The 23,640-nt window shown below is 51.0% G+C and overlaps 1 protein-coding gene across 4 annotated transcripts in view; it reads right to left on the bottom strand.

Moving 5' to 3' along the window:
• The window catches only part of PTPRU (protein tyrosine phosphatase receptor type U), a 281,840-nt gene that overhangs the window by 5,512 nt on the left and 252,688 nt on the right, over nt 1–23,640 (bottom strand). For all 4 annotated transcript variants that reach the window (XM_075060956.1, XM_032802871.2, XM_032802873.2 and 1 more), the window contains 4 exons: nt 18,810–18,950; nt 12,527–12,652; nt 6,598–6,755; nt 4,036–4,171 (listed from right to left, as the gene is read on the bottom strand). In XM_075060956.1, coding sequence (XP_074917057.1) covers nt 4,036–4,171; nt 6,598–6,755; nt 12,527–12,652; nt 18,810–18,950 — 561 coding nt within the window. The remainder of the gene's footprint in view (nt 1–4,035; nt 4,172–6,597; nt 6,756–12,526; nt 12,653–18,809; nt 18,951–23,640) is intronic.

Genomic DNA, 23,640 nt, shown 5'->3' with positions numbered 1-23,640 from the left:
GGGAGGGAGTTTGGGTGCAGGAGGGGACTCCGGGCTGGGGGTGTGGGCTCTGGGATGGGGCCAGTGATGAGGGATTTGGGGTACAGGATGGGGCTCTGGGCTGGGGCAGGAGGTTGGGATGCTGGAGGGGAGTTCGGGGTCCCAGTGGCGCTTATCTCAGCTCCCAGGAAGCTCCAGCCCAGGAAGCAGCCGCCAGGTCCCTGCAGCCCCTAGGCGCATGGGAGCCCAGGGGAGGCTCCACATGCTGCTCTTGCACCCATAGGCACCACACCCATTGGTCATGGTTCCCGGTCAATGGGAGCTGCAGAACCGGCCCTCAGGGTGGGGGCAACGCACGGAGCCTCCCTGGCCACCCATGCGCCTAGGGGCTGCAGGAACCATGTGAAGCTAGGTCAGGTAGGGAGCCTGCCTTAGCCCTGGGCCCTCACTACACGGGCTGTGGCCACACCTCTGGCTGCGGAGTAGATGCCCCTGAGCTGGCACTCGGCCATGATTTGCTTGTCTCTAGCCTTAGTCCCTCTGCGCCGCCTGACTTTTAGTGGCCTAAAATCTCGTAGTCTGGCTTCAGTAACCTCCAGGAGATGGAACCCGATTCCAGGAGGCTCCCAGCGAAATCAGGAGGGCTGGCAACCCTCCTGGGTGCACCGTAAACACACCCTCCATTGCTACACACAGCTTTCTGTGCACTTACCTCCTAATCTGCAGCACCCACTGCTACTCTGGTCCCAGCTCTGCCAGTGCATCTCATTCCTCCTCACAAGCAGCCTCCATTCTTCCAGCCCCTCAAGAGCACACACCCAGAGCTCTGCAAAGTGCCCCGCTGCTAACCTACAATCACGTCAAAACCAGCAGTGTCCTCCTTAGAGTGGCTGACCCCCGGCACAGAATTCAGAGCTGAGGATTCCAGCAGGAACAGGCCCCAGCTGTGAGCTACCTGCCCCGCCTCCCCGGGTAATACATCCCGCACGGCTCTGTACGAGAGCACAGATAGTTGGATATGGATGTCACTGGCCCCATACCGCTCGTCTGACTCCACCCCACCTCCGTCCAGCCTAGTCAGATCACATGACGCCCTCAGCAATGTCCCGCTGAGCGTGTTTGTGAGGGGGCAGCTTCTGCTGAGGAATGGATGGCAGAAGGGAGGCCTCTGCTTGCCACCCAGCCTCAACACAGGCTGGCAGCAACAAAGGATCCATATGGGCACAGGAGAGAACTGGAAAGAGACCGATGGCAAGGCGGGAGAGGGGAAGAGCTACAGTGAAGCCTGATTGTTGTGTGAGTTGTTGCCCAATGCCAACAACAAAGTTCTTAGAGCTGAAGGCCAGAAGGGACCATAAGAACATCTAGTCTGAGCTTTTGTACAGAACAGGCCATTCCATTTCACCCAGCCATCCCTGCATTGAGCCCAATCACTTGGGTTTGGCTAAAGCATCCTCCAGAAAGACATCGGGTTTTGATTTGCAGACATCAAATGATGGAGAATCCACCACTTCCCTTGGGAGTTTGTGCCAGTGATTGATCACCCTGACTGTTAAAAAAAGTGTGCCTTATTTCTAATTGGAATTTGTCTGGCTTTAGTTTCCACCCATTGGTTCTTGTTCTGCTTTTCTCGGCTAGATTAATAAGCCCTGTAATATTTGCTCCCTGTGAAGATCCTGATACACTGTAAAGTCCCCTCTCCATCTTCTCTTAGATAAACTAACATTCAGCTCTCACTATCAGGCGTTTTTCCAGACCTCAAATCATTTTTGTGGCTCTTTTTGGCACACCCCCCCCATCACATTTTCCCCACCCTTCTGAAAATGTGGACACTAGAACTATATGCAGTGTTCCAGCATCGGAGTCACCAATGTCACGTGCCGATATAAAATCACCACCCCACTCCTACACATCCAGGGATCACATCAGCCCTTTTCGCCACAGTGTTGCACTGAGAGCTCACGGTGAGTTATTATGAGCCCCTCAATCCTTTGCAGAGTCACTGCTTTTCGGATACAGTCGCCCATTCTGTAGGCGTGGCCAGCGTTCCTTGTTCCAGATGTCCAACTTTACATCTGGCTGAATTAAAACACAAGTTGTTTGAACAGGTCCAGTTTACCCAGCAATTCAGATTGCTCGTAGGACTGCCTGTCCTCAGCTTTGTTTACCGCTCTGCCTATCTCTGCATCATCCGCAAATGTTATCAGCAGTGATTTCACTTGATCCACTGACAGCTACTTATTGAGATCAGTCAGTTAGCCAGTTCTTACTCCATTTAACATATGCTTTACTGACACTGGATAATGCTAATTTTCCAATCAGAATGTCATGTGGTACTAAGTCAAAGGCCATACAAGAGTCTAAGTACATTACATCTACGCAGTCACATTCATCAACCAAACTCATAATCACCTCAAAGAACGAAATCAAGACCTATATTCCATAAAACCATATTGGCTGGTATTAATTATATTCCCCTCCTTTAATTCTTTATGAATTGAATCCCGTATCAATTTTTCCATTATTTTGCCCGGGACTGATGTTAGGCTAGTTAGCCTGCAGCTATCTGGGTCATTCCACTTGCTCTTTTTGAATATTGGCACATTAGCCCTCTTCCAGGTTTCTGGAGCTTCCCCAGTGTTCCCAGACTTATTAAAAGTTTACATCAGAGATCTCCTCAGCCAACTCTTTTAGGACTCTTGGGTGCAAGTTATCCAAGCCTGCTTCTTTAAAAATGTTTATCCCTAGCAGACGTCATTCAACATCCTCCTTGGTTACCAATGGACTGGAAGTCCTCCTTCTCCCCCAGACATCATTTTCATGTGCCACAAACACGTCAACATGCTTCTTTCTGAATACAGAACACAAATATTTACTGAACACGTCTGCCTTTTCTGCATCGTGATTAACAGGTTTACCATCTCCATCTAGTAATGGACCTAAACTATTGTTAGGATTACTTTTGTTCCTACACAGGAGTAGTTAGGTTGTCTTTAGCGGGTGGAGTGTGCGCGATGGGTTCTGGTGCTCGGAGATAGAAAAGGCAGGGTGACCACAGGCGAACGCAACCCACTGGAGACCCTGCTGTCCCTGGCAGGATGTGAGTGATTCTTCCCACTGAAATGTAGAGGAGTCCCTTGTATCCCACCCAGGAGATGGGTGGGCAGAGCCTTCCAGTGTCCTGTGTGGATCTGTCACAGCAAGGCCTTCATGGGTGTGGCTCTCATTCGGGCACTGCAGGCGGGATCATGTGGAACCATGTCCTGGCTAAGCACCGTCACCCTGCGCACAAGGGCATGGGAGTGGGGCGGAGGGGTGCAGTTACTGTGAGGATCAGGTTCCCACACCGGGTGGGCGACAGGTCTGCCCTGCTATGGCGTCTCCAATGCAGAGCAATGCCAGACCCAGCTGGCTCAGGCCCAGGCGCCTCCCAGCCCATTCTCCAGTCTCCGTTCACATCTGCACTCCCTGAGTTAGGGGTGTGAATTCACCCACAAAGAAACTCTGATGAAACCACCAGCAGTGGCCTGCTTTGGGGTCCAACCGATCTGGCAGCACATGGTGTCCATCTGACAGTGTGCGCACCAGGCAGGTCCCATCAGAACAAGGAAACCAGCCTGAGCATGGGGTTTGGCAGGGAGCCCGAGACCAGAAAATGCTCCGCAGGGCTGCCCCCCTTTGCTCCTCATCCAGAACCCCTACTGCTCCTAACCTCCAGGAACAGCTGGAATCATATCCAGTGAATTAACTACAAACCGCCGCCTCTGTTATTCAGGGGATGAGCCCAGCAATGACACTACGAGGTCATTGCCTCACACTCTGGGACGCACCCAAGTCACGTGCAGCAAGTGGCTGGGGCAGGGGAAGAAGATGCCAGGCTGAGACGAATACATCCACGCTGGCTTGGTGTCTGTCTCTCCTGGCTCCCCGGCCCAGGCTGGATTACCTGGACCCCAGCATGCTTGGACTGCCCAGCAGGACTTTCTGACATGCAGGAGCAGGTCGAGCGGGAGGCAGGCAGAAGGGACAGGGCGGGGGGTATCGTTCAGCACTTACCAAGGTCTCAACCATATTTGGCTTGTAGTTGCGGAGGGTCTTTGCAGCACAGAAAACATCCACCAAGTTGTGACACTTGATCATCTCCAGGATCATGGTACAGGCACAGAAAGTGCCACTCCGACCACCCCCATTCCTAGTGGGAGACATACACAGAGTCAGTCAGTGAAGAGCCAGCGCACAAGAAGACCCACAGAGCAGCTGCCCCAAGAGCAGCCTCACTGAAACAGAGCAAAGCAGCGGCAATGGCTGGCCCCTTTCCCCTGGAGATCTGCTAGTGTTTGACAGGATTTAGTGAATTAAGCTCTGTGATACCGGGAGGTAGGAAGTGAAGCATGGAGAGGCAAATGCCAATGCTTTCAACCTGGGGGCCTTGATAAGTGGCTTGATATTCAGATCGCAGGGGAGCTGCCAGCACGCAATGCCTCTGAAAATCAGGCCAGTTCCATTCAGGGTGACTAGTTGCAGGCACCCGTGTGTGCATCAGCACTTGCTGCAGCGGGTACCACCTTCCCCTTTTCAGTAAGAAAAGATGAGCTACTGCCAGAGTGAGGAGTTGGAGAAGCAAGTCAGGGAGCAAAGGGATTCATTAGAGCCACACGTCGCCAGGCCCGGCTGGACACCCTGGAACTCCAAAGGATGAAATGGCTGAGCTACGGACCAAACGGTGCAATAGGCTCCTGGACCAGAGGGCTGGTGGGGAGCCAGGGCTGTAGCTAGTTTAATACAAGGTACCAAGAGTGGTCCTGGCAATTACAGGGGCGTGAATCTTCCTTCAGGGCTCTGGAACTTGTTTCCAACTCACCACAGTGTCTGAGCCCCTCATAATTTTTACTGTCTGAATCCTCAGGATGCCCCCTGTGAGGTAGGACAGTGCTGTTATCCCTAGGGGATGGGAAATGGAGGCACAGAGACTAAGTGACTTTCCTAAGTCTGGGCTATAGCAGGGAGTTGAACCCAGGCCAGCACCATAACCATGGACCATCCTGCCTCATCATCCTCCTGTTTTCCCTGTCAGGGGCCTGTTAAGGAAGTTAAGTAGCTCTGGGGAGCGAGGTGAAGTATTGTCATGTATCAGAACCTGACTCAGAGATGGAAAACAAGAGCTAGAAATGTTCACTCTGGCAGGGGGTGAACGGGGGGGACCCCTGGGGTCTGTGGTAGGAGCCTCTCATTGAGACAAGGGATCCCGCTTTGCTGTCTCTGGCGTATTGGAAAGAATTTGAGGGTGGTTGCTGCCAGGAGCTGTTCACACCATGCATTTCCTGGCCGGACCGGCTCCCCTAGAATTCATGTGGTGGTGGTCTGGGTTTTCCCTCTGCCAAGCTGGACCCGACTGAACATCCCACAAAGCAAAGCTGAGACCTGACACCGCCCCACTGTGATACTGACATTCTCCTAACTCCAAACTGACCAAACTGGTTCACATGGGGTGGGGCGCTCATTCCCATATCCCAAGACTTGTTAGAGGTGCTACAAGGAGGAAGGCTGGGGTCTTGCAGATCATTGGGCCTGGACTCAGAGCACAGGGTTCAATTCCTGGCTCTGCCACAAACTTCCTGTGTAACTGGGGCACGTTCCTTTCCCTCTCCATGGCTCCAGTCCCTCTGTTCTCCCCCGCTGTATCTGTGATGTCTGTTTGGGGTAGCGGCTGCCCTCAGAACCCAGTGTATCGCTCACGTCCCATCGTTCTGCTTAGCACCAAACACCACTGGGTACCCCCTGCCTCCACCTGCGAACACATCAGCCTTGCCAGACACACCGGCCTGTGATTTATCAGCCTCCACACCCTCCTCCTTGCCTTGCACCCAGTCTTCATCTCCTCAAAGCTCCGAGGGGGCGGGGAGCTGTATTTTACAAAGGACGCTCTCAAATTATCCTTAGACTAATGAAGATGGACGAGGCTGTAATTAATTTTTGATTAAAACTCGCCAGCTGTCTCCGTCGATTTGAAAACTCCTTATGCCCCGTGCCTGTGCGCATGCATGCCCGTATGCGAGCAAATGGACGGAGGACGGTTGAGTGCACTCGGAGCGTGAGCTCAGTAACCAGCCCTGCTGGAGAGCACGTCACTGCAATCACTCAGCCGCTGCCTCCATCCCCTTCTCCTCAAAAGCCCGGCAGGCTCCCGGGGCCCCATGCGGTGGCTGGGATTGCTGCTCAACCCCACAGCGACGGGAGCAGCTTCCATTCTGGCTGCAGCGGGCCTGGGCCTCAGCTGGTGTCCAGGAGGGGCGGCTCCACTGAGCTCAACGGATTGACACCAGTCAGGCTAGCGAGGTCGGAGGGCAGGTGTTTTTTAAATGCCTCAAAACTTGCCACAGGGATCAGAACAAGATGGCAGCTGCCAGGTCCACACGTGGCGCTGCACGTGCACAGAACTGCATCCACGGTGGCTTGTTTAGAACACAGACTTCACGCCCAGGAGGGCCCTTGGGCAGCACTAAGGGTGGGTGGGCTGATGGGGGTCGCTCCCCTCTAGTCCTGTGGGCATGTGGGCTGGCGGGAGCCGCTGGCCACCAGCCCTGGTGAGCAGGCTGTTATTCTCCAGGGGCTACTCACAAGCAGTGCACGACTGTCCTCCCATCACCGCTTTCCTCCTGCCACTTCTCCACTTGGGCCAGCAGGTGCAGGAACGACTTCTTGGAGTCTGGCATATCCCTGTATGCTGACCATCTCAGGTACTGGAAATGCCGGACCATCAGGTGCCCTTCCTGCAACTAGAAGAGGCCCATCAGTGTGTGAGTACGGCCCCCTTCCTAGGCGTCCTGCTGGAGGGTGTGCTGGGGGCAAGGGGCGACTCGGGACGTCAATGCTTGTGGAAGGGAGGCTTTGCATGGGCAGGGCATAGGAAAGTGATCATTCACCTTCCCCAAATCCTTTGCTATTCAGTCATCTCCCCAGCACCTCTGCTCGCGCATCTCAACCCTGATTTGCATGCCTGGCCATTCCAGTCACAACCCCCCAAACACACACGCAGCTCTGACAACACACCTCACCCTAACCTGTACCACCCGCTGCTATTCTTGTCCTGGGCTCCCCGCAAGGCCAATGCACCTCAACCTAACCTGTAGCCCCACCACTAGCCCCATCCTGGACTCCCCACATAATGCACCTCAGTCGTGCCCTGCAGCCCCCCTGATGTTGCATACTGGGTCCCACTCAGGCTGGACGCAATAGATTACCTCGTAAGTACTCGGCCAAGAGCACCTACATTTATTCATTCTGCGTTCACAGCAAACCTCTTGAAACAGAGCCATCCGGCCAGGGGGTTGAATGGTAAGAACGCTCTTTAATACCCTAGTAATCTAGTTAGCTTTGCAATCTAATGCAGTTAGCAGGCTCCGGGAGGAGAAGGATTTATATGCACAAAGCTAAGTAAGCCTGGGCTTTAGCCAGACGGATGAGGGGCTCAGTTCTGACTCAGAAGATGAAAATACTTTGGGAATGAAGCCTGGCTTGTGCAGTGAAACACCGGGCCCAGTGCTCCACTTGGGATTGCTGTTTTCAGCAACAAGTACATGGGGCAGGGAGGAGGGCAGGTGAAAGGGAAGGGAGAGAAAAATCTAAGGCAGGTTGTTGGATTCCCAGCAAACAGCGCTGGATCTCAGGCTAGGATCCTAGATACCCAGGTGGGATGGAGCCAGGCACTTGGTTCTTAGTTCTATAATCAGCAGGCCAGAGAATTCCCACTCCCGGCACCCTGCTCTGTGGCATACAGGCTGATCTCATGTTTACATCCCAAAGGACAGTGCAGCACTTGGCAAAATCAGCTCAACGCACAGTGTGCAGGGCTTGCTTTGCCCCCACTGATGTGCACACAGGGCCCAATTCTGCTCCCACCGACACAGATGTGAAGCTGCAGCAACACCACTGACTTCTGGATTTACACCAAGGGCCAGGAGGGGAGAATTTATTCTTCTATCACACAGAGAGAAGTGTAACTATCACACACACACACACCCAGTATCACACAAGCATCCCCATGCACGTGGGTCCCAGTATCACCCACACCACATGGAGCAGCATACAATATCAAACCTACCTCAGTTTCACAGTTACATGTGCCCCTCTCACACACACTTTAGACATAACATTACCTGGAGCAGCACACACAACTACATGCCACACGCGCTCTCTCCCACTCCACACAGCAGCACCCGGCAATCACCCTCAGACACACACAGCAGCAGCTGCACAGACCGATTTGATTCTCTAGTGTAAACGCTTTCCCTTTAAAGCAGCCCAGGCAGGACTGCAGAGTTCCGGGTTTTGAAATAGCTCCATCTAGTTCAAGATACAACTTCTCAAGCCCAGATAATCTGAGGAAGAGGCGACAATTCAGTAGGCCCTTTCCGCTGTCTGGATTGAAGATCCTAGCTGCTCATTTCACCTTGGCTGCTTACAAGTTCCGGAGAGGATCTGATGTTGACTTCCATGCGTGACACCCTGACACTCCAATATTCACCACCACTGTCATGTAACTCAGATATGTTTTGCACTTGTGAGGTATCATTCTAAAAGTCTGGATCTCCTAGACATTAATATCTCATTGGATTGTATGTGCTATCATTGTATGTGAAATTATGAAGTTTGGCTACGTATGTGTTACTGAAACACCCACAGGCAGCCTTTCAGGTACGACAGTAAAAAGGCCAAACAATGTTAATGGCTCATTGAGGAAATGCACACGAGCACAGAGATTACTCCAGGAACTGCGCACAATAGAAACCTCTCAGAGACAGCACGGCACAGTGGGAACTGTTTGACCCAGGTCACAGCAAAAGAGCTTTCCAGAAAGCGGGGAGAAGATAAAAAATGGGAGAAATGACATCATGAGCGTACCTCATTCTCTCTACAACAACACACCTGGAAACATCTGAGGAACAAAGACTGAACAGGGGGAAGTGATGGTCACAGGCTAAAGGGATTTCTAGCCTGTGTATGAAAACCTGGGAAATGCAAGCTGCAAAGCGAAGGCAGCTTGTGCCTTTAGAATCTGCCAGCCTGTTTATCACTCTGGGTGAGAATTTGCTAATTCATATCCAACCTAGCTAGTATGTTAAGCTCAGTCTGTGCTTTTGTTTATTTACTAGGTAATCTGCTTTGATCTGTCTGCTATCATTTATAATCTCTTAAAATCTATCTTTTGTAGTTAAGAAACTTATTTTATGTTTTAATCCAAACCAGTGTGCGTTTGACTAAGGAGCCTGGGGAAAATCTCAGCTTGGTTACCACAAGTGTGCAGGGTCCTCTTCACATTCAGGGAGAGGTGGACCAGGTGTTAAACCCATAGACTGGCCAGATTTGACCAGGGCAGGACATACTGCTCTAGGGTCCTAGGCTGGTGGTTAAAGAGCCTGCATGTAACTGCAGCTGGGTGTGTCCCTACCTGTGTGAAAGTCCAAGCTTGGAGGGCTTTGCAGCTTGTCACAGTGGCATAGTGTGAGAGGGGGTCCAGGCTGGTGGGTCAGAGGGCTCAGTGGTACCCCAGTTCCAGGTGGCACCCTGGGAGGAACCCATTATACACGCCATTTACTGGTCAGTTTCCACTGAGGCAGCACAGCTAATGACCTGCCTGCAGTTATTCTGGAAGTCATCTGCCAAACAGGTGCTGGAGGGGAGTGGATATTTTGCTGACATATGGTACTCATTAAAAATAGGCCCTGGGGCTACAGCAAAGGAAGGAGCCTGAGGGTCGGGGGCTGTCTCTGTGCTGATCCAATTATGCAGGACAGAAAATGGAGACATCAAAATGCAACTGAAGCACCCAGGCCCATCAGGCAGGCTCTGACATTAAAGTTAGAGGCTAAATGAGGTCTGTTCTTGCTCCAAACACTGCTAAGTGCTAGCAACGGGCAGACCTCGAAATGAGTCCGTTCAGACATGCTCCAGAAAGCACGGATGCTTCTCTGAATCTTATCCAGACTTCTTGGATCTGAGATTTAGGACAGTAATCTGGCCAGAACAGGCCTCCTTATAGGATCTCAGCCTTTCTCCTTCCAGCTGGAATCCAGAAATGCAAGAGGGGAAAGTGAAAAATAATGAGGCGAGCCGGGAAAAGGGGAGCAAATGCCTTCAGGTGGCAAAAATAAAAAGGGTTAGGATCCTTTTTGGGTTGTGGTCGAAGGTCCTGCTCAGTTCTCAGAGGAACTAACAGACCAGATCGATCTGACGGCCATTTAATGCACGAGCCTGTCTCCATCCACAGCCAGGACTAGATGTTTTGGAGGAAAGTGCAAGAAACCATATAATGCGCAATTATGGAATGATCTCCACACAGGGGAAGGTTCTTCTTAAATCCTGGTAGTTCACCCATCACAAATTTTAATGTAGCCATAGGTAAATCTAGCTCTGTGTAGGCCTATGACAAGAATATCTGGCTCTCATCTAGCGTTTTTCATCAGCAGATCTCAAAGCACTTTACAAAGGAGGTCAGCATTATTATCCTCATTTTCAGAAGGGGAAACTGAGGCACGGGGCTGTGCTGTGACTTACCTAAAGTCCCCCAGCAGGCTGGTGGAGAGCCAGGAGCAGAACTTGGACTTCAGGAGTCCCATCTTATCCACTAAGCAGCAATGCTTCCCTGAGTAGCAGCCACGGGGGCCTTCTCCCTGTCCAACCACTGACCTCTTCTGTCTGTCTGCGGTGTGCCCATCAGCATAGTGCCTGGGCATGCAATGCTAGCTCTGCCATGTCTACTCTAGATTAGTTCTGAACCTTGGCTGAGGTAAAACCCCTTCCTTGGAGAACTGCCCCCATCCACAAACACAGTGTGTAGCCAATCCAAGAAGCAACACATGTGCAGTGAAAAACTCCCTCCTGACCGCCAGAAAGGGAAACCCAGGGCTGGCCAAGAGCCTTTTCACGTTTCATACTCCAGACAGCCAGGTAGTGATGGCAAAGATTTCTCCTACGTGACCCCAACGCTTCTCCCGGGATCACGCCCCACCTGCCAGCTGTGCCGTCCAGTGACCTCACACAGGGCACAAGGGTTAGTGCTTTGAGAACCTTTTGCTAGTTTAAAGATTCCACTCCTGCCCCCTCTTCATGATCTGCTCTCCCAGTTAAATCCGCCCATTCTTCTCAATCTCTTCTCCAGAAGATCCTGTCCCTCCCCATCTCATTCCTTGCCCATCTTGTCACTGTATTTTCCTTCACATTAGGGTGACCAGAACTGGCCGAGGTGCACTGTGAAAGCGAAATGAAGTATGCTAAAGACTCTGTGGTCTTTTTCTCAGCCTAGCAGGAAAGCGGCTCTGTTCTGCTGGTTCCACTTTAGCAAGGATAATGATTCTGGGGGCTCTCCGTCTCTATGGTGTGGCATAAACTGACCACCAGCTGGGACCAGAAAGCCCTTCCCCTAATACACAGAGATGGGTCTGAGTTCAGATGAAAACTCTTCACTTTTAAATTACTTTTCCCTCCTTTAAGGCCCTTTACAGAGCAATGCGAAGTGGCTAAGAGCTCATCTACACAACCAGATCATGGCAAGCAGGGTGTGCATCTCCCCCCAACTAGCCTGCCGCGCTCTGTCCATGTGCACTGTGCTGATGCACACACACAAACATGCACACTTCTCCCTTTCAGAGACGACTAGCTCGAAGCGCATTAACAAATGGTTCGTGTGCAACAGCTGGGCGCACACAACGGTTGGAGATTGTGGGGTACGTTCACATCCCAGCTTGCTGGGAACTATACGTCCATGTCGGCCAACCCTTAGTGGGAATGAGAATCAAACCCTTCGGGTCTGGGATTCTGGTGCTGCCCAGACAGCCTGTTGTGGTCATTGTGAATCACCCAGCGCTGGCCACATTCACAGAGAAGCTCATAGTCCAGTGGGTGAGAGTCCCTCCCTTCCTGGTTAAGCGTCTGATGTGGCTCCCACTGAAACAAATGGGCATTTGGCCAGGAGTGGAACCCATTTCTAAGTTTGATTCCAGGCTGCAGCTCCCCTCTGTTTGAACAGAACAGCTGCAAGGAGACAGACACTCCAGAAGGCTTTGGCTGGTCTTCACGAGCGAAGCAGGAGAGGGCTGGGGACTCGGGGGGGTTATGTAACAATTGGGATAACTTGGGAGAAATCTAGTGGCAGGATGCCACATCACCAACTAAGGGGTCATTTAACGCAGTATTCAAGTGCAATTACCCAGTGACATATGGCTGCTCTCTGGGGGAAGGGGGCACATTCCTAAGGGCAGCATTTCTGGGGCTGGATGTGCACATGGCTTCTGGATTTGCCGCCTTCTCCTCTTTTTTGTGCTCTTGAAAACACAGTGAATTCCCTCACTCAGGGGTTGGCTTCAGAATCCAGCTGGTGTAGTCTCTCCAGTCACTCGGGAGCTCCCTTCCCTGCTGCAGGGAACAGCCTGGAGCTCCAGGCTGAGCGATTCTCTTGGAAAGGTGAATATCTCTAGATTAGCTAACATTCCCCTTCCATCCCCACACTACAGCACCCTGGCATGACAACCAGATGCTCTCGCCTTCTCACCCGTGTGATGTTCTGCACCCGGAAGAGGCGAGCAACGAAATCCTCATCAGCTGATCGGGAAACATACTCCACTTCTATCGGCCCGTACTGCTGGAGCCCTGGCTCCGGCCAGTACTGTAAACAGGGCTGCAGAGAGAGGAGAGAGAAACAACTATGTGTGACACGCAGGCGTGCGCGGCAGAGGGCATCACGCAGGGGCACCATGCGGGGGCGTGGGACACAGGGCGCTGCACAGGGGGACATGAGGCTCTGGCATGTGACCCAGAGGCACAGTGCAAGGTCCCCAGGCAGGAAGACATGACACCGGGCACCAGGTGTGGGACACGGCACTAGGGTGCTTAACACAGGCCATGGCGCGCAAACACTGCCCATGCTATCCGCAGCACATTGCTGGATGGAGCTGACCTTTCTACACCGATAGGTCAAAGGTCAGAACCTGCCCTCGTTTACACTCCCGTGGTTCTCTCCAGACATCAGCTGAGCAGAAGCCTGTGAGAAGTTTGCTGGGTGGGGTCATGCAACACTGCCTGCTGGAGCTGTCATAAATAGATAGCTAAGGGTTAATGTTTCTTTTACCTGTAAAGGGTTAACAAAGGGAACCAAACACCTGACCAGAGGACCAATCAGGGAAATACCAGATTTTTCAAAGCTCAGGAGGGAATTTTGGGGGGGTTCTTTGTTCTGTTCTGTGCTCTCCTCGGCTCTGAGAGCAGGCCTCTCTACCTCAGCTTTTCTAACTTCTGTTGTCCAAGTTGTGAGTACAAATAAAAAACAATAGGCTTAGTATGTTTTTTTGTTATTTACATGTGTGTAAGGCTGTAAATGTTGTTAAATTGTATTTATTTTGGATAAGCTGTTATTCATTTTTTTCTTTTAAGCATGACCTGTATATGTTGTCATCTGATACAGAGGACTCATGTTTATGCCTTGTTCTCTTCTTTTTATAAAAGCTTTCTTTAAACTTGTTGGATTTTCTTCTAGTGAGGTCTAAGGGATACGAATTCTCTGTGCAGGATACGTCTCTCTCAGGAAAGACTGGAGGGGAAAAAGAGAGGGGGTGAAAAAGAAATCTGTTCCCTCTTTTTTGTAATTCAAGGATTTAGTCAATAATCTGTCCAGGTACCGCGAGGAAGCCTGGAGGAGGTAAGAGAGGGGAAGGGAAGTGGGGAATTCCTGCTTTGTTGTGAGACTCAGCAACTGAGTCTTGGGGTCCCCCAGGGAAGGTTTTGGGGAGACCAGAGTGAGCCAAACACTGGAATTTTTGGCTGGTGGCAGCGCTATAAGATCCAAGCTGGTAATTAAGCTTGGAGGTTTCATGCTAGCATCTTATTTTCTGAACTCTAAGGTTCAGATCTGAGTAGGAAAGCTATGACAGGAGCAAGGTTAGCCCCGCCTCTGGTCCCACCCCAGTGGGGTGGGGCTGATCCTGCAGTCCACTGGCTTCAGTGGAAGTATAGATAGGAGGACAGGAAGGCCAGGCCCTGAGTGATGGCCATGTGTCAGTCTGGATTTTATCCCCCTGAAATCAAAGAGAGCTTTGCCATGGACTACAGTGGGGTTGACTCCAGGTATCTGCAGCTCGTGTAGACATGCCTGAGCTGGCTTTGACCTAACTAGTGTGGGTACAGGAGCAGCGAAGCTGAATCATCACAGGCTGCCTGAATGCCTGGGTATGTGCTTGGGTGGCTAGTCTGGGCTGCCAGAGCTTGCCTATTGTTCCTCGAGCTCATGAACTCTAAGCTAGCTCCAGTATCCTACACGCACTGCAGCCACCCCTCGGACTGCAATGGAGACATCAGATCAAAGCCTTCCCAGATCCATGGTCACCCTCTTCAGTTCTGCACCTCCTCCCACGGTGGGGAAAAGCAGATCCCAGCTCAGAAACCACCACAATGGCCAGGCAGAGCAGATGTTCTGGGGGGGAGTGGCTGCTGGCAAGGCCACCTGGCATTGTTCTCTCTCGCGCCCAGGAGCGCACTTGATGTATTGCTCAATTCGAGGGTCGTGGATGCGATTGTTTTCACACCACGCCAGCCGGGGAGCCGACATCAATAGAAAATATACGATGTTTGTCACTGCACTTTAACAGAACATTTAGCATTTCAGGCCGGCCGACGGCCTGGGCCTAACTGCATGGCAAATGTGTTTGAGAAATAATTGGCTATTAATAGGGGCTATCAATCTCCGTGATCTCTAAGCCTTCAAGACACAGAGCTATAATTTGGATATTAAAACTTCCTTCAGCAAGACATAGTTCAAGCGAAGGATTTACCCTCTAAGTCACCTCTCAAAGCTGCCTGCTGTAAAGGCTGATTTATTAGCTGTTGGTCTTAAACTGGTAAACATATGAAAGCCAGCACACGGATGCCGGTGAAGAACCAGCCCGAGAGACGGCAGAGGGGCGAAAGGAAGGAATATGGCAGGTAGAATGCACCAGGGGAAGGTACATCCTGCAGCCTGGAGGCTGGGCTGGCCTTGCTCAAAGGAGAGGAGACTGTGGGAGAGCCAATGGCAATGCAGGGTGGGGCTGAAATGGGGAGCAAAGCGGGGAGGGAGAGACGTAGGGGCGCCTGCAGAGCTGAGCTAGGGATTTGTGCCCAAGGGAGCCGTGAGATGCTGGGAACGAAGCAAAGGGAGGAGATGGGGAAGCAGAAATGCTGTCCCCGCTCCTGTCCCAGTCCCTCCCTAATGCCATGCCTGGAATTCCTCTGGCTTTGGAATGAGGTGGCATTACGGACTCCGACTGCAGAAGCCAGGCCTTGATGGGACGGCGGCGGAGGGATTAACTCCATAATACGTCAGTGTCTTTAGAGGATCAGATATGGAAACGTGCGCTCACATTTCCCCCATAATGCATGTGCGCACATGTAAATGCAACTGCACGTGCAACATACACCGTTGTGCACACAAGTCCCTGTCCTCCACCACAGGCAGACATTTTTGCAGCCACTAGTGTCTACAAATCTTCCCTCCTGTAGAAGACTGGGTGGGGGTGGGGATCAATTGTTCTCCATGGCCACAGGACAAGAAGTAATGGGGTGCAGCCAGGGAGATTTAGGTTAGATAATAGGAAAAACTGTCTAACTAGAAGGGGAATTAAGCTCTGGAACAGGCTTTTCAGGAGGTTGTAGTCATAGAATCATAGAATCTCAGGGTTGGAAGGGACCTCAGGTGGTCATCTAGTCCCACCCCCTGCTCAAAGCAGGACCAATCCCCAGTCCTAGTCATGGGAGATTGTTAAGAACAGGTTGGACAAACCACCTGTCTGGGATGGTCTAGGAGGTTAACTTGGTCCTGCCTCAGCACAGGGGGCTGGACTTGACAACTGCTCGAGGTCCTTTCCAGTCTGGCATTTCTATGATTCTAAGTACATTTTGCTACTGCTCTGACATCTTAGCTAGATCAGACAGAAACGATCATGATGCCAGTGTGTAATTCCATGGTCTGCCCACACGCGGAATACTGCGTGCCAGAGATATATCAGAACGGGAAGAAGTACAGAGGAGGGCAACAAAAATGTTCAAGGGTATGGAACAGCTTCCCTTGAGGAGCGATTAAAAAGGCTGGGAAGAGACGATCGAGGTCTATAAAACCATGACGGGTGTGGAGAAAGTGAATAGGGAACTGCTACTTACTCCTTTTCATAGCACAAGAACCAGAGGTCACCCAATGAAATTAACAGGTAGCAGGTTTCAAAAAAACAGAAGGAAATACTTCTTCACACAACACACAGTCAACCTGCGGAACTCATTTCCAGGCGATGTTGTGGAGGCTAAAAGCATAACTGGATTCAGAAAAGAATTTGAGAAGCTCATGGAAGATAGGTCCATCAACGGCTATTAGCCGAGAGGGTCAGGGACACAACCCCATGCTCTGGTTGTCCCTAAGCGTGTGACTGCCAGAAACTGGGAGTAGACGACAGGGGATGGATCACTTGACAATTGTCCTGTTCGTTTCATTCCCTCTGAAGCATCTGGCACTGGCCACTGTCGGAAGACAGATACTGGGATAGATGGAGCATTGGTCTGACCCACTATGGCTGTTCCAAGGGCTCAATCCTGCAATGTGCCAAGTGTCTGCAGCTCAGAGAAAACCGTGGGTGGCAACGTGGGGCAAGGCACTGGATCAGGAAACCTGGGTTCTATCCCAGGCTCTGCCACTGATCTGCTGTGTGAGCTTGGGAAAGTCACTTCCCCCCTTTCTGTGTCTCAGTTTCCCCATCTGTAAAATGGAGATATGATACTCACCCACCTTTGTAATGCATTTCAAGGCCCAGGGATGAAAAGTGCTCTATAAGAGCCAAGTATTAGCATTAGTGGAGCTGAGATTAATCTCTCTGTCCCCCCGCCTCCTCTCTAGCAGGGAGATTCAGAGCAGGCCAAAGAAAGGGGCTAGCCAGAACATTTGATTTCACAACTTACTATGGTCAGATTTCATAGATGTGAGAACTCCCTCACCCCTCTCCTTCTACTGCAGGATCGCTCCCTGCAGTCGGGTCTGCAGCGCTCTGTTCCTCCAGTACTCAACGGTCCTAAGAGCGATGGAATCCCCAACAAGATAGCAAATTCTTTGGGGAAGGGACCAGCTTTTTGTTCTGTCTTTGAACAGCACCTAGCACCTGGGCCATGACTGGGCTCCGAGGTGACACTGCACTATTTCACCACTATTCCCCTTCCTTAGGAAACTAACCCAGCTTAAGAGATTCTCCTGCCAGGATCAACCTTGGTGTTCTACTTCTGCTTAATTTCAGATCAAATTAACGTCCCCCCGCAAGGACCCTGTGGATGCAGTGCCCCTCTTCAGAGAAAAAATAGGAACATTGTATACTACATAACACATAGTATATAGCTATATAATAGAGAGAGAGAGAGATCGTTAGCTATAGAGATAGATTATTGACCTATCGATCCATAAATATTTTACCTGCCTATTTAGCTCAGCGCAAGTGTCAGACAAAGGAAAGTAGAACTTCATTTGGGGCCATTTATTCCATTCATCTGCCTATTTCCTGTGAACATTACCAATGCAGTTTTGGGTCATTTAAATTAAGTGTCTGATTTCGACTCATAAAACAATCTGGTTAATGAAGTCTTCTCCAGACATCCATTAAGAGTCTATAATGCTAATTTTATGTAAAAATCCAGTAAGTTTCCTCATCGAATTAACATTTCAGACCTGTAATGGGCTCTTAAATCTGCTCTGGCCTCGGCAGGAATGTTCTAGGAATCCCTGTAGGGGTTGGTACACCGGGAGAGGCCGGGAACGGTTCAAATGCTGCCTTCTATCCCAAGGGTACTATTTGATCCCCTCTCTATGGTGGATATGTAATGGATAGTAAATCCCACCTGGTATGGCAAATTCATACTGTTAAACCCACAGGAAGGTCGTTATTAGAGAGTATCAATTTAAAAAGCAACATCTGCAACCCTCGAAAGCTCTTGATAGAATTACAGGTGAGTACATAAGGTTTGGAATGCGGCCTCCTCTGGGGTGGAACAGCTGGCTGACAGCACACAGGAACACCACCCAACAGCTGAGGGCAGGGAATGAAGAAGAAAGCCATATCTCCTTGGAGGAGAAGGGTGGTCTTGTGGGTACTGCTTTGGAATGGATGTCAGTGCTCAGCTCACTTCCCAGCTTTGCCACAGACTCTACGCATGAAACTTAGGGAGATCACTGAATCTCTCTGTGCCTCAGTGCCCCGTCAATAAAATGAGGATAAACACAGTTCCTTTCTCGCACTCTTCACCTTGTCTATTCAGCTTGTGTGCTCTTTCCATGTCTGTGTGTGCCATGCCTAAAACAACAGGGTCCTGATCTCGGCTGGGGTGCTGTAATACCAATGTAATATGATGGCTAAGGAAGTGCCAGACTCCCCATCCTCCTAGGCTGATTCACTGAGGAGAGCTGCTTACTGCTGTACCCAGCTCACAAGTTTAGGCTTTAGCTTCCTTATTGTGTGTGCTACATAGGGAAGCTGACCAGCTAGCTCTGTGCAGCAGGTAGAGTGTTGCAGAAAGCATCAGGTTTAGGACAAACTGGGCCCAGGGAGACAGGCCAAAGGCCTGCATTTGGGAGCTAGTGGTCCTAGGTGTAATCCTTGCTAGTGACCCCACTGGGGAGGGCAGGGGCGGGAGGTTTATGCCAACAATAACAACTGAAACTGTAGTGGTGTTTTGGTGGCAGGAATGCAATGACCCATGCCCGCAGAAACCCAGACTTGCTCCAAGGGCCAGTGGCAGGGCCGGCGGGTTGAGGGGAGGAGTGCGTCGGTGCCACTCACCCAGGCAGAGTTGGACTGGTTGAGCTGGTTGAGCATGACGATGGAGGTGCAGCCATAGTCGTACACCAGTCTCCAGAAGTCGGCGATGGTGTTCTGCAGAGGGTGCAGGGTGACGACAAAGGCCGCACTCTTGGTGTAGCTCTGAAGGGAAGGAAGCACAGAGTGGAGAGGACCACGTGAACTCCTTAAAGCAACACAGAGCACAGTGGGGTGGGGGTGGAAGTAACAGGCCCCCTCCCCCAAAAAGCTAAAGGGCAAGGATGGTTTTGTGGCTAAGGTTGAGATGCTGGAGATCAGTCCCCTGCTTTACTGCAGGGTCCTTGCACCTCCCAGACTAAACCCGGTGCAGAGATCTGTCGCCGGAACGTCCTGGCCAATGAATATTGCTGTCTCAAAGGCCTGATCCTCTGATTCAGTTCACTGATGGGACCCTACTGACTGCAGTGGGCATCGGACCGGGCCTTAAACCCCCATGCAGCGAACAGTGCAGTGTGTTGCATAAGGAAGCTGACCAGCTAGCTCTGTGCAGCAGGTAGCGTGATGCAGAGAGCATCTGTTTTTGGATGGGGCTGCGAAAGCTGGGCCCCATGAGGCAGGCTGCAGAAGAAGAATGGAGCCAATGTTCCGACTGTGCCTTTTGCCCTACAGTACCAGTAGGGAAAGGAAAACGAGCCCACTGGATCCTTGTGACAACCTGAGAACTCCTTAGCCCTGATTCCCCCCCTTGCCTACATTGGTGTAAATTAGGAGTAGCTCCATTGAAGCCAAGGGAGCTATACAGTGGGGAACTGGTGCAAGGAAGAGGAGAATGAGACCCACTGGACCCTGGGGCTCGTCTGAAACAACTGCTCAGGGGACCAAGAAAACTCAGCAACGTAAGGGAGCAGGGTGTTCTCGTAAAGTGGAGCGGAGCTGTACTCGAATGCCCGACTTGGATCTCAGCTAAACCTACATTGTTTTAACGTCACTGACTTCGTGGAGCCACTCCTGATCTACACCAGAGCATGGGAGAGCAGATTCATGGAGCCACCCCTGATTTACACCGGAGCGTGGAAGAGTAGATTCATGGAGCCACCCCTGATTTACACCGGAGCGTGGAAGAGCAGATTCATGGAGCCACCCCTGATTTACACCGGAGCGTGGAAGAGCAGATTCAGGACGGAAAGGTTTGCACATATTGGAGGGTGCTTTCTGAAGACAGAAGGTTGCCCAATCAGGATGGCTTCTTGTACAGGTAAATGAGCAACAGGGGCCAGATCCTCAGCTGATATCAATCAGGAGGCTCTATGGACTTCAGTGGAGCTGTGCTGATTTACACCAGCTGGGGATCTGGCCCAAGGACCTTTTTTCTCTGCTTTGTCAAGCTTCTTCTCAGCACTTTAGGGGCAACAGGGAACCTGACTCTCAGGGCAGATCTGAGCCTCGGCAAGGGTTGCTCACGCCGCTGGTGACACTCCCAAGGGACTGCAGGCAGCTAGGCGTAGCGAAGTGCAGCACACAATGGGTGCCACTCTCCCTTGTGCCCGCCTGCCCCAACGCACACACACATCTTATGCTGGGCCACGTGTAAGTGTTAGGAGTGGCGCAGGAGCTGGGCAGGGTGGCTCTGTGCTAGCCGGGAGCTCTGCCAGGCCGGGGCACTCTCAGTGCCCAGCTCCATTTTCGGGGGCAACACAAGGGCATGATCACACTGGAGAACCAGGAGTGAGGAGCCTGATTCAGATCTCCTTCATGCTGCTGTAAATCAGAAGTTAACAGAGGGACATGAATGCAAGCGATGCGAGAATGAGGACCGAGATGCCCAAGGCCCTTGTCCTCATTCAGGGCTTGGCTCCAGCAAGCCGAATGGTTTAAAAATGCATCTTGGGGGGAAGACACTTTTCACTCTCAGATCTCTTAAATGTAGAGTTTTATTCACCTCGCTGCGGGGGCGGGAGGAGAGGGGAGGGAAGGGGAATCACTTCTAATCCAAGCACAAGCACGAGAAATGTCAGCCCCGTAGATTTTTCCGCCCCAGAAAGTTACACACTCCGCGTAAGAGGGGCGCAGAATGAAAGTCCCTTTCAGTTTTGCTCTTCCGAGGCTGTAATCTCTCTGAGCTGGAGGGACGCTTAGAGGCAAGACACCTCTGAGGCTTTGCTACTTGCAAACTTTTTCTGAGGGTGAAAAAAGGAAACTGCGCTGCTTGTTAACACTGCAAAAGCAGCAAGTGCTTTTAGGGGCACCTGATGAGAGAGAGGAGAGACAGTGGAGTGTTGTCTAGCTCTTGTTCACTGGTTCTTCACTCCCACTAAAGGACCCTTGAAACAACACTCTGCGCACAAGCGACAAATTCTTGGCACTCATAGAACATCTTCGCGCCTTTGGATTTCTCCTTGAGCCTTGTTTTTCCAGGCAATCTTCCTGCCCCCGAGGGGATTTGGCTTGATTAACATCTGGTGCCTCAAGCCCTGGGTGAATTTTCAAAAACGGAAGGAGGAGATGATCATTTCAGAAATGGACCTTTGCATCTGAAACAGCTTTCTTAAAATGAGTCCTTTTAAAACAGTGTTTCTCAAACCCAACCCAGAAGGGGGTTGCAAGACTATTGTAGGAGGGTGTTGGGAGCAGCGGTTGCTGGTCGGACGTCCAATTCTGCAGGCAGTGTGAAATAAGGGTGTCATGGTATGGGGGGGTTGTCACTTTTTTGGGGGGGGGTGGGGTTGTTACAGCCTGAAATGTTTTCAAAGGGAGTTCCTGCAAAAAAAGTTTGAGAAGCCCTGCTCTAAAAAATAGAAAAGCAAACCAAATGCCTACAACTGGACATGGAGAGAAGGAGAGCATGCAGCTCGTAGGGAAAGGAAGTCATGGTGCAAATTCTCGCCTACTGTCCTCTGACCACAAGTTTCTAGCCTGATTACACCCATAGCAAAAGCTGGGGGATCCCAGAAACCAGGAGCTGTGTGGGGCAGAAGTGAGAGTCTCTAGCACCGCTGCCTCTTCAGAGGAAGAAGTTTCAGCTAAAGTCCGTGTCGTACATTTCCACAGTGCCCAAGCATTTCACACCGCGTAAACAAGTCAGAGTCTATCACCGGCTGCTGACATGGAGCCATTTAACTAGGCATAGAAACATGAAAAACGAGACTTTACGCTGCTAGGCTTTGTCTGTGCCTACCCAAGTGTGTCGGTAATTCCACTGAAGTCAATGGGATGACTTGTGCTTAAAGTTAAGCATATGCTTAAGCACCTTGTTGGATCAGGGCTATCTAGCTCCATCCAGGGTACTGCTTAGCTTCCAGGATTATGCAATATGGAGCTTTTTCATTCTAGTTCACAGCAGTCTGCGTCCAACCTAGGCTGGGAGCGGCTGAGAGCTGGGACCATTTGAAGACTGTATGGCTCAGCAGAGTGGAGGAAAACTCAGGAGTGCCTTGTGGTTAGGGCTGAATTTCACCACTAATAATGAGCATAAATACAAGTTGTGGGGCTGAGACAGGATAAACCTCATGACAGTAGTTACCAGGTGTCTGGCAGAGCTGCGTGGAAAGTCATTCTGTTTTGTGGTGGATTTTGATATTTCGAGAGCTGGTTACCACTGCGATATGGAAAGAAAACCAAACATTTTTAAATTCTCCATGAAGGGGAATGGAGCTGTAGATCTTGGGAGCCCTGGGGCTCCTGATGTCAGGACAGTCTGCCTGACTGGCTACCCTAGAGCTGCAGACCCTGGAAGCCTGGAGATTTCTTGACCTGGTTGCCATGGGAACTCAGTTGAAATTGAAACGTTTCAAGTTCAATTAATCATCACATTCTGATGTGTCCCACTGGGATTTTTCTGGCCAACTCTAATATTTAGGGAATCTTGTTAAATGCTAATAAAGCTCCAGATCCTCAGCTGGGATAAAAACCACCACAGCTCCATGGAAGACAATAGATTTGGAGGTAGTGGTGAACAATCAGCTGAACATGAGCTCCCAGGATGATGCTGTGGCCAAAAAAGCTAGGGCAATCCTGAGATGCATAAACAGGGAAATCTGACAGAAGAGCAGAGAGGTTATTTTACCTCTGGTGTGACCATTGCAAGAATCCTGTGAGAGGGTTCAGAGAAGAGACACGAGAATGATTAAGGGATTAGAAAATCTGCCTTCTGGTGATAGACTCAAGGAGCTCAATCTATTTCGCTTACCAAAGAGAAGGCTAAGGGATGACTGGATTACAGTCTGTAAGTACCTACGTGGAGAAGAAATATTTAATAATGGGCTCTTCACTCTAGCAAAGAAAGGTCTAACACGATCCAACAGCTGGACGTTGAAGCTAGACAAATTCAGCCTGGAAATAAGACCTACATTTTTAACAGTGAGGGTAATTAACCAATGAGATGATTCATCAAAGGTTGTGATGGATTCTTGACAATTTTTAAATCAAGGTTAGATGTTTTTCTAAAACAGTGGCCCTTCAACATTTTCCTGTCCCCCCCACCCCCCGAGTAATGGAATCTATCTGTGGCCCCCAGGAGCCACAGTCGGGAGACAGGGGCTAGGGTCTAGGAACCAAGCCGTGCCCAGGGCCACAGCTGGGGGCTGAGCAGTGGTCGGGACCCGGGGCTGGGAGCAGAGCCAGGGCTGGAGTGGAGCTGGGGGCATAGCAGGGCTGGGTGACGCTCCCTCCCACCTCCCGTGGGGGCTGACCCAATCCCCCCTGCACTCCCTGAATGTTCCTCTGTGCCCCCCAGGGGGGAGCGCCCCACAGTTTGGGGACCACTGTTATAAAAGTTCGACTCTAGGGATGTTGAGGGGAAGTTCTTTGGTCTGTGTTGTGCAGCAGTTTGCCTGGATGATCACAATGGTCCCTT

This window comes from Chelonoidis abingdonii, chromosome 25 (genome assembly GCF_003597395.2).
Source record: "Chelonoidis abingdonii isolate Lonesome George chromosome 25, CheloAbing_2.0, whole genome shotgun sequence".
Classification (NCBI taxonomy): domain Eukaryota; kingdom Metazoa; phylum Chordata; order Testudines; family Testudinidae; genus Chelonoidis; species Chelonoidis abingdonii.
This window is presented reverse-complemented; position numbering and strand designations above follow the sequence as displayed.